An 11,800-nucleotide genomic window follows, 5' to 3' on the forward strand; every position below is an offset into this window, starting at 1 on the left:
TAGGTCACACTGCTTTTAGTAATTACTTTGAACTTGGACCCATTTTTCATGTTCCCTTCCAGGCCTATAGAAATACATGTCATATTCTATATAAGTATAGCTGTAGTTTCGATATAATTTGTATTCTGAGTTTTCATTTGATGTGTGTTAAATTTGCATGTGCTTTTTCATGCTATTTGTAAGACATCTCACTTATCAGTAACTCAGGGTAGAAAATGTATTAGTTTTCTAAAACAAATATTTTTTCATGTCATGTATTTTAGCAATCATTCATCCATTCATTGAATAAATACTTCAAAAGCACTTACTCTGTGTCAGGCACCACTCTAAGCTCTTTAATATAAAATACTAGAGGCCCAGGGCATGAAAATTCATGCACTGGAGGGGGGTCCCTCAGCACAGCCTGCTCCCTCTCACAGTCCGGGAGCCCTTGGGGTGGGAGGCGACCCGGCGATCAGGGGAAGGTGACGCCCCATCACACCTCTGCTGCTTCCACAGCCAGCAGTGCAAGCCTCAGCCGGCCCTGGTTACCTGAGCCTCGGGCGGCCCTGGGCAGCTGGACAGGTGCCATCTGAGGCTGGCCTGTGCCTTGAGCCAGCCCTGAGCTTCTGGGAAGCCACCATCCGAGGCTTGCCTGCGCTTCAGTCCGGCCCTGAACAGCTGGGGGGCTGAGGGGATTCGGGGACTCCGGAGGCAGGAGCCCGGCCTTGCGGATTGCCTGCCGCCCCAGGGGGGGTTAAGGGGACTGGGTACCACCATCTTGTGGTTGTGGGCGCCGCCATTTTTGAGGGCGTGGCAATCAATTAGCATATTCCCTCCTTATTGGCTGTGGGCACTACCACCTTTGATCGTGGGGTAGTCAATTAGCATATTCCCTTCTTATTGGCTGTGGGCGCCGCCATCTTTGAGGGCGGGGCAGTCAATTAGCATATTCCCTTTGGCTGTGAGCACTGCCATCTTTGAGGGTGGGGCAGTCAATTAGTATATTCCCTCCTTATTGGCTGTGGGTGCCACCATCTTTGCAATGGTGTGAGGGTCAATTAGCATATTCTCTTTATTAGATAGGATTAACTCATTTACCTTAAACTTTTTCCTGTAGGGCTTTCTATCTTAGTCCTTATTCTTGCGTCCTTGTGAGGGTATTAGTATTGTGCCTTTGGAGAATGGGGGAACAAACCTCTCTTCTGAATGCTTTGTTTAAATTAGACTTTATCAATATATTTTTATTGATTTCAGAGAGGAAGGGAGAGGGAGAGAGATAGAAACATCAATGATGAGAGAGAATCATGGATCGGCCGTCTCCTGCATGCCCCCTAGTGGGGATCGAGCCTGAAACCCAGGCATGTGCCCTTGACCAGAATCAGAATCGAACCCAGGACCCTTCAGTCCACAGGCTGATGCTCTATCCACTGAGCAAAACCAGCCAGGGCTGATAATGTCTTTAAATGTGTTTTTATACCATGAAACCTCTTAGTAATGCCAGTATTGTTAGGCTGTGGATAACACCCATATTAGATGCTTACATTGTGATATTTGTGACTCATTCATACCTTACAATGTCCACAAACATTGAATTTTCTCCATACTTAACAAAAATTTATCCCAAATGTCCTCCATGTATATACTTTTATGTTTATTTACTGAATTTCTCAGTATAGGACTCATCTATCTAACATTCCATTAAACCACCCCAAGATCCATTTATGTCCATGTCTGCTGAACGCACCCCATTTCTACTGTCTTAGAACACTTTGAGACTGTACACATAAATGAGATATATGGAAATAAACCTTTACTTAATGTTCCTTTTTATTTTGAAATATACACTTAATCACATTTTTCTTACATTCTGCTACTTAATGAGTGAGAACCTTTTTTTGTTTTTTATGCTGTGGAACACATGGAGTCATATTTCCTTTGAGGTCATAGTTATACATATACTACCTACCAACTACCTACCTTGTGAGTCTCTACTCACTATTGTTTTATGGTTGTTTTTGTTACTACTGTTGTTTTATTTTTATTTTTTTCTCTTTGCAATTCAGGTTGGGAAGTTCCTTTTGACCTAGATTTAAGTTTATTGATTCTTTCCTCAGCTGTATGGAGTCTACTAATGAATTCATCAAAGTCTGCATTTATAATACAGTGTTTTTTTTATTTCTAGCATTTTGTTTAGATTCTTTCTTAGAGTTTTCACTTTTTTATTCCATTACCCACTTGATCTTGCATGTTGTCTGCTTTGTTCATCAGAACTCTTAACATATTAATTATAGTTATTTAACATTCACTGTCTGATAATTCCAATATCTGTATTATAGCTAAGCTTGATTATGATCTTCCTTTGTCTCTAAAGACTGTGGTTTTGTCTTGACTTTTAACTTTTTTTAAAAGCCAAACATGTACCAGGTAAAAGAAACTGAGGTAAGTGGGCTTTTCATGTGAAGCTGTATGATAATTGAAGTTAGGCTCTGTTTAAGGTTTTCTGTAGATATAGTTTCTGGAGGCTTCAAATTCTTCTGTCTTTTTTTTTTTGTCTCCCTAGTGACTTTTGGTTTCTCTACATACTTCTCCTTAGAGGAAAATCTTTGTCTTGCTCCTCTTTCTACTGTAATCCATTGATATTATTCTTATTCTGAAGTCCTGTTCGAGTTGTTTTCTCCACTCACTATTCTTTTTTAAATTTTGAACACATATTTATATCATAATAAAGTTAATTTTGTCTATCTATAGTTGTCATAAGAATTAAATTTGTATAAAGGGCTTAGAATAGATCTTGGCACATAGTTACAACTATGCTAAATTAATAATTGTTTGATTGGAAAAAATAAAATAAAGAAAAACGTTTACTTGAGAATTCTATGTCATTCTTTGGAATTATATCATTACTTTCATGAATATATATTTTACCTCATAAACACTAATTTGCTTATATATTGACTTACCTAAATAGATAAATCAGCCCTCGCCTAAGTACCAACACATCTTAATCCCTGTGTACATACGTAACCATGAAATATGTATAAGTTAGGGAAATCCTAGCTAAACAAATATTGGTCAGCATTTTCCAAAGTATATGCCATTGGCTATTCATAGGTATACTTAAAAAGGATATTATTTATAAGAATAATGATTAAACTGAGAGTGAAAAATTCATGGTTATACGTTTACTAGAGGCCCAGCACACGAAATTCATGCATGGGTACAGTCCCTAGGCCTGGCCTGTGATCAGGGTCATCTTCCCTGGCTGTTGGCAGCTGGCCCCACCCCCCCACCACCACCACCACCACCTACCCTCTGGTTGCCCATTCGCCACCGGGCTCTCAGAGCCTGCTGGTGGAAGGGAGGGACCAAGGGTTGGCCGTTCCCACCTGCTTGCTGGCTCCATCCCTCAATGCTGGTCACCCTGTGTGTGTGGGGTGACCAGCGGGGATGAGGCCTTGGCCTGGCACCACCTGTGTCTGCCGCCACCCACCCCTGGTTCCCTGTTCCCCATCCAGCAATCAGAGCCTGCTGGCCAGGGGAAGGGACCAAAAGGTTGGCTGGCAGGCCCGGGGCCTGTGGTCTGGGGGAAGTTCCTGCATTAAGCATCTGCCCTCTGGTGGTCAGTGTGCATCATCGCGACTGGTCGTTCCACTGTTCGGTAAATTTGCATATTACCCTTCTATTATATAGCATTATAACATTTTTATGGTGTATTACTAACCCATAAGAGGAATGTTGCAGACGTCTCTGACCACAGAAACCTTTTACCAAGTATCATCTAGAAGGCAGACTCTTGAATAGAGCAATTTATGGGAAATATTGTTCTAGATTTTCAATTGGTAGCACTTTTACTCCAAACCTTAGTTGAGATATAGGCTGAACCATATGAAATTGCCAACATTGGATCATTTCTGACCAACCAAAAAGAAGTGATTTTATAAGGTTCAAACTGAAAACAATTTAGAACAATTATTTCTAATGAGAAGGAAGATGCAGCATGTGTTTAAAAAAGTCTATTCATGTTAATTTTTATTTGTTTTTATAATAGTTAACTTATTTTGAAATCTTAAATTATACTAAAGAATGGTGTAATTATCTAGTGAAAATACTTTGAACATGCTCAAATAATGTTTACCTAAGTTACTCTAGAAACAATATAAGGTTGCTTAAAAGGAGACATAATATTCAACAACAACAAAGAAAGCAAAAACAAGAAAACAAGCTTTTTATAATGGTGACCTTGGATTTTTTTTCCTTGCCCAAAGATGGACAGTTTCAAAATATTGACTGCTATTACTTTGATGTAATTTTAAAGACTTATATGACAATTTTTTTTTTTTTTTTTTAGACATCAATTTTCACTCCAGCCTTTGAATCAGAAACTAAGGTCAGAATAAACAGTAACATGAACACTGAAGAGGTAATAAAGCAACTTCTTAAAAAATTTAAGGTAATTTTTATCACTAAACTGTGGTATAAATATCTTGTATATAATTTAACTATAGACACATTAATGCTTTTGTCTGAAAAAGACCTATGAACATGCAAATCTAAAATCAATGTTCAGTTCTGAAGAATTCTTTCCTATGTGTGATACCTTTTATTAATTGTGCCCTGAGAAATTACATTATTCCCAGGGAACAGAGAAGGTTTTATGCTTAAAAATGAAAAATGAAAGTGAGGACATGGGTACATAATTTGGGTCTGATTGGCTTAGAAAACATCATATGGCAACAAATAATTCATGTCTATTTTTTTTCCACTTTCAGATTGAAAACAGTGCCCAGGATTTTGCACTTTACATTATTTTTGCAACAGGAGGTAAAAAAGCTTGATCACCCTTTTTACATGTCTGCTGTGTGATACAGTTTTCTGCCCATAGGGAAGGCAGGAGAGCAGTTTACTCCATTTGTGGAAGAATTGGAGAGAAGAAAGAAAGGAGGGGAGGGTGTTTTAGAGGAACCAAAGATAAGGTATCCTGGAAGAGTTTATAATACAAAGAAGTTTGTTTGTTGTCCAAACATTCAATTATCTGAATGGTGATCAGAGCCCTTGAGAATCCATAAAGTTTCCCAGGAACTGTATCAGGAACTATTAAGCATTTAAGTCATCGTTTCTCTCTATACTCGTTTTTTTTTTGTTTTTTTGTTTTTTTTGGTTTTTCCTTCTCACTGTAGCTCTTACTGGAGTCATCATTACAGATCATTTTTCTCTGATCTTGCTTTTATCTCTTTCTTAGCAGAATGCCTGACACATTGTAGGAGTGTTACTCTTCCTCAGTAGAGAAACATATTCGGAACTTGGCGGTAGGGGGTAAAATGTTAGAACCAGGGCATTGGGAAGGTGCTATGCATGGGATGCTAGGAGCAGCAAGTGAGAAATTAGAGAAAACCCAAGATGATACTCAAATATTTGAAAACCTCAAAATTGAAAAAATTGAAATGTTGTATCCCAGGTAATAATTTAGGTGTCAGAATGTCTAAGCCAGAAATAAGTAAAATAACACATTTTGATGTCAGAATAACTATAAGAAAATTAAAGCTGGCTCTCAAACATATTAAAAAATTAAAAGCTTAAATATAAGAAATATATATATAAATTTTTAAAAATTCTAAGGATATATATATATATATATATATATATATATATATATATATATTAGAGGCCCGGTGCACAAAAATTTGTGCACTCAGCGGGGAGGAGGGGGTCCCTCAGCCCGGCCTATGCCCTCTCACAGTCTGGGACCCCTTGGGGGATGTCCACCTGCTGGCTTAGGCCTGCTCCCCAGGGGGGGATCGGGCCTAAGCTGGCAGTCAGGCATCCCTCTAGCAGCCTGGGAGCCCTCAGGGGATGTCCACTTGCCAGCAGGGAGCAGGCCTAAGGTGCAGTCGGACATCCTTAGCACTGCTGAGGAGGCGGGAGAGGTTCCTGCCACCACCGCTGTGCTGGCAGCCGTCAGCCTGGCTTGTGGCTGAGCAGAGCTCCCCCTGTGGAAGTGCACTGACCACCAGCAGGAAGCTCCTGCATTGAGCATCTGCCCCCTGGTGATCAGTGTGTGTCATAGTGACCAGTCAATTCCCAGTCATTCTGCTGTTAGGGTCAATTTGCATATTACCCTTTTATTATATAGGATAGAGGCCTGGTGCACGGGTGGGGGTCAGCTGGTTTGCCCTGAAGAGTGTCTCAGATCAGGCTGGGGGTCCCCACTGGGGTGCCTGGCCAGCCTGGGTGAGGGGCTGATGGTCGTTTTAAGGCTGACCATGCCCCCCATTGACCCAAGCTCCCAGCCTCTCCTTTTCTTTCTTTTTTCTGGGATTTATTTATCTTCTATAATTGAAACTTTGTAGCCTTGAGCTTCCTTCATCACCAGGGGCAACCCAAGCCTCCTGCTCGCTCCATCTCCATGGCCGCCACCATCTTAGTTGGGTTAATTTGCATACTTGCTCCTGATTGGCTTGTGGGCGTGGCTTGAGTGTAGTGGAGGGATGGTTAATTTGCATGATTCTCTTTTATTATATAGGATATATATATATATATATATATATATGTGTGTGTATATATATTTGTATTCTACTTTAGGAAAAACATTGAAAGGTTTAAAAAGGTAGAAACATGTAAAAAATATAAGCAGTAAATTATGAATATCAGAAGAAAAGATTAGTACCTAAAATATCAAAGATTAGTACCTAAAATATCAAAATAGAAGAGTGATAAATCAATTCAAAGAATAAAAAATTAAAATGACCAGTAAAGATTTTTAGGAAAAGTTTTAAACTCAAGGAAATACAAGTATTCAAGGAAATTCAAGTTATGGAAATGCAAGTTCAATCCACAATGCAATATTATGTCACACTTATTAGATTGGCAAAATGTTTTTAAATGATTCTATCTCTGGCTAGTGTAGATCAAAGTAAAGGATACTTTTATGCAATTCTGGTAAAAATATGACTGTGCTTTTTCAGAGCTCATCATAGCAGTATTTATTAAAATTTACAGTATACATATGTATTACTTCTCCCAGCAATCCCACTAGTGAGAATTTATTTCACAAAAATAAAAACACTAATATCTACAGATTTATGTGCAACACTTTTTGTAATATCAAAAAGCTAAAGACAAATGACTTATCATAGTAATGATTAAATAAGTGGTTACTATTATTCAGACATTAAATGAAATGAGTTAGATTTATACAATCTGAATGGAGGAAATTCTATAATATACATTAAATGAAAAATGCAAAATGCCTTAAAAATTTATACCTACAACCCCAGTTTTGTAAAAGAATTATACATTCTTATTTAAGTATGTAGTATATATGATCATATAATCAGGGAGAAGTGTATGGAATTATAAATACCATGATTTTTTGAAAAAGATGTCTACAATAAAAATTTCAAGAATATTACCATCTTTATGTGTTGTATATTTGTGAGCATAAAGAGATATATGAAGGGATGGTCATTCAATTGTAATGCTAACTATCTCACAGTTCTGGGATTCCAGGTGATTTTTACTTTCTGTCTTATACTTCTCCCCATAGTTTCAATTACATTAATGTATGTGTGTGTATTTGTGTGTTTTGACTTTGTTGAAGAATAATTGAGAATAATTGATGACTATAATTGTATATATTTGAAGTGTACAACATAATGATTTGATACTTATATATATTATGGAATGATCACCAATTTCAAGGTAATTAACACATCCATCACTTCATATAAACTATGTTTTGTGTGTGTTAAGAATACTTCATGTCTACTCTCAGCAACTTCCAAGTGCACAATACCATATTATTAACTACTAGAGGACTGGTGCACAAAATTTGTGCACTTGGGGGGGATCCCTCAGCCTGGCCTACACCCTCTCATAGTCCGGGAGCCCTCGGGGGATGTACCACTGATGGCTTATCTCATTATCATGCCTGAATGGAGGAAGCCCACAGATGAATGAAATAATAAAAATACCCCAATATAAAAATATTCTGAATATATTTTTAAAGAAGAGCCAAGGATTGGATGTGGAGTAATTGAGAAAAGGAGAATTGAAGATAATTACAAAGTACTGGATCTGAATAACTAGAAAGATGGTTTTTTGTTCAACAAAATAGGGAAGAATCAATAAAAATTTGTTGAATATATGAATGAGTGAATGAATGAATGAATGAAAATTATAAAGAATTTTTGCAGTGTGTTGCTTGATAAAAGTCATAAATGGATCTGGAGATTTTTCTGAACTTCCTAACCAAAGGCAAGATTGAATTCTCTGAGTCAAACTTTGAGGAATAACAGGAGAAAGGAGTCCACTTTTAGTTTATTTCAAGGTTTTAATTTCAATGTAACTCTTTTGACTGAGTGCCTCCTATTATACACGGATTTTTTTTAGGTCTTCTTTCAAAGCGAGCTAAAGAAAGAAAATGAATAGCCAAATTACCTTCTTTTTCCCTAGTATGGACTCTTGACTACAGTTGGTTCTTGTTTTCATTTGCAGAAAGGAGACGGCTAAAGAAGACAGACATTCCACTACTGCACAGGCTCCTGCAGGGACCCTCCAAAAAGAACGCTCGCATTTTTCTCATGGATAAAGATACAGAAGAAATCAGCAGTGATGTATGAGTACCACCACCCTGAGTCTGCCTTTGCCCCCTCCTGACTGGGCACCTCTCACATAAATATTCTGCTTTCCTTTTTGTGTGTTTTATTTGCAGGTGGCTCAATACATTAACTTTCATTTTTCTCTCCTGGAATCCATCCTTCAGAGATTAAATGAAGAAGAGAAAAGAGAGATTCAAAGAATAATAACAAAGTAAGTCAAGAGCATGTATGCTGGGATGCTTGTTCCTCTAGTAAGTTCAGTGTGCTAAATGTGTCCAAATTTTAATACTCTTTTTCTCCTTTTCATTTTCAGATTCAATACAGAAAAGGCTATTATACTGAAATGTCTTCGAAGTAAACAGGTAGTAAAAACAGAGACGACAGTTTAGTGGCCGCTCTTGCTAAAATACTTCAACAAAATCAGAGAGATGTTACTATTTAATGGGTGTATCCACCCTATACTTGCATTCATGCAAATATATATGACCTTGAATCTGTAGAAAATTGAATGCTGAAAAAGCTTGTCTCTCTCAGAGGTGATGAGGTTCACAGTGGGACCAAAATGAGCTTGAATTTAGTTTCAGTAACTGAAATAAGCTTGGATACTGTGTATTCCAAATAGCTTTAATAGAGAAACAATGAACTGGAATTTAAATGGTGTCTTCAACTTCATGCAGTTTAAATGTCGTTTAGCTTGAACTGTCAAGAGAACTGGAATATCAACAACCAACTCTCAGAAATGATTTCAGAAGTCAAAGCTGCCAGCTCGTGAAATAAAACAGAAGCATAGGCTTACCCCCACCAAGAAATCTGATGGTGATAGTCTTATAGCTCCTTGAGAACTCTAGGGCTGTCTTTATGTGGGTAGGTGACTTGGCAATCTGAAGCATCAGAGCTACAAATCCTTTGGGAAGGAAAGGACTGTGGACTCTTAAGACTAATCTTCTCAACCTGAGCCCCCTTTTTTGCTGTTTTACTGATGACTTTCTTAAGGATGTTTTTAGGTCAATTGAACTAGTTTTCTTTATTTTTCCAAACATATAAACCACAGAGACTTCACATGGTTAATCAGCTTGGCCAAGACCTGGCCCACAGTCACCATTGTTACTGAGTGAATACAAAGGGTTATGCAAAGCTCTAGTAGCTGAATCTCGGAAAGGAATCTGGAGTTCTGCTCTTTTTCTCTAAGGCATTTCATTCTATAAAACAGTGCTCAGGGTGTTTACAAGTTGCTAAACCAACTTGGAAAAAAACACAAAACACTGAGAATGGCACAGTCTCATCTGTGTTTTTATTTATGAACGTTATATTAAAATGGAGTTCTCTGCAGCTTTTTTCCATTCTGGAAATTACTTCCATTTGCATTTCTCATATCCATTGTATTAAATTGTTTGGGTTGTGGGCTCAATCCCCAGTAGGGGATGTGCAGGAGGCAGCCGATCAATGATTCTCTCATCATTGATGTTTCTATTCCTCTCTGAAATCAATAAAAATATTTTTAAATAAATAAAGTACCATCAAGTACCTGTCATAAATATGACAAAAGATTTACCTTTAATATATTGAAAGTCTACAGAATCCATAAGAAAAATACTCAAAGTGTCAGATAGAAAAAAAAAAAAAAGGCAGATGAGATGTAAAGTAAAATCACAGAAGAGGAAATGCAAATGGCTACTAAGTATATGAAAAAGTTGTATCTTAACATAATCAATTAGTCTGTGTCCAATCAGCAGACAGAAACTACACAGTCATTTAAACAAGGGTGTTTAGTATAAAGAACTATTAAGCTGTGATAGGAGAATAACTAAAAGATGGAAAGAGGATGCTAAAGGGTTGCCTATGGCTGAGGAAGAGTGCTCCAAAAAGGAAAAGCTTGGAACGAGGGATTCAGAATTCACTGGAGAAGGTGTGATTGCAGCCCACTGGATGGAGGAAAAGTTGGCTAGGTGCCCACACCAAGCAGGTCAACAGCCACAGGGCAAGCAGGAAAACAACCTCTGGGAGGTGGACCAGCTGGGGCAGGTGGGCAGGTGGGCAGGTGGGCAGGTGTGCAGAGAGACCTGGGACTTCGCTGCAGGTGCAAGGCTCAGATCACATAGGGTCTGTGTCTGGAGGTCCCCAGGAAATGGTTGCAGTGGTTCTCAACCTTCCTAATGCCCCGACCTTTTAATACAGTTCCCCATGTTGTGGTGACCCCCAATTTTATTGTTACAAATTGAACATAATTAAAGCATAGTGATTAATCACAAAAACAATATGTAATTATATATGTGTTTTCCGATGGTCTTAGGCGACCCCTGTGAAAGGGTCGTTCGACCCCCAAAGGGTCGCGACCCACAGGTTGAGAACCGCTGGTTTAGAGGCACAGGTAAGCCGAGGCTGCAGGGTTGGCACAGAGAGTCAGGGACGCTGCTAGGACCGGGAGCTGGAAGGGCCTCCTTTGAAGAAACCTAGGACAACTCTGTGTATGGTTTGGTTCTGTGGCACCTTTAAGGCTGCATGGGACAAAGGCCAGGCAAGTGGCTCACCAGATGGCCAGCCCACAGGGCCCTCTCAGGGAACCTGCACCATGTTGAGGAGAAGGTGCAGAGAGCAATGATGTGAGTAGGGCACAGGCCTGCCCTGGGTCTCCAGGTTATGCCACCACAAATCCAATCAAAAACTGGGAAAGCAGTGGGGGAAATAAAGGCTAGAGAAAGCTGCAAGCCACCAGCAACCAGCACTGGGCAGAGCAGTGGAGAAAAAGTCGGCCACCCAGCCAGCCACTAGGAATCAGGAAAGACAGACTTCCTCCTACGGTGCTTCTCCAATGCCCTCTGCTGGCAAACCATGGCATCCAGCTGCGAAGAAAACATATTTAAAGGGTCCATATCCATTTCACAAAGCTGACAGCAAAGAATGAATTTGGAACAGAGAGGCAAAAAGTAACTGGCATGTCAACAAAACACAAATTAAAGAAAAGTAAAATATACTTTTTGGCCTATTAAATTAGTAAAGATTAAGAAGGGACAATATGCCGAAACCGGTTTGGCTCAGTGGATAGAGCATTGGCCTGCGGACTGGAAGGTCCCAGGTTCGATTCCGGTCAAGGGCATGTACCTGGGTTGCGGGCACATCCCCAGTAGGAGATGTGCAGGAGGCAGCTGATCGATGTTTCTCTCTCATCGATGTTTCTAACTCTCTATCTCTCTCCCTTCCTCTCTGTAAAAAAAAAAAAAAAA

General features: G+C 39.1%; 1 protein-coding gene across 1 annotated transcript in view; it reads left to right on the forward strand.

The window, feature by feature from the left end:
- Window positions 1-10,189, forward strand: part of RASSF6 (Ras association domain family member 6) — a 55,211-nt gene extending 45,022 nt beyond the window's left edge. Inside the window, exons 7-11 of the mRNA XM_081093951.1 lie at window positions 4,331-4,432; window positions 4,752-4,803; window positions 8,476-8,594; window positions 8,693-8,790; window positions 8,893-10,189. Of these exons, the coding sequence (XP_080950077.1) occupies window positions 4,331-4,432; window positions 4,752-4,803; window positions 8,476-8,594; window positions 8,693-8,790; window positions 8,893-8,968 (447 nt within the window). The 3' untranslated portion in view covers window positions 8,969-10,189. The remainder of the gene's footprint in view (window positions 1-4,330; window positions 4,433-4,751; window positions 4,804-8,475; window positions 8,595-8,692; window positions 8,791-8,892) is intronic.
- Window positions 10,190-11,800: the final 1,611 nt, after the last annotated feature.

This window comes from Myotis nattereri, assembly GCF_964212035.1.
Source record: "Myotis nattereri genome assembly, chromosome: 1".
Classification (NCBI taxonomy): Eukaryota; Metazoa; Chordata; class Mammalia; order Chiroptera; family Vespertilionidae; genus Myotis; species Myotis nattereri.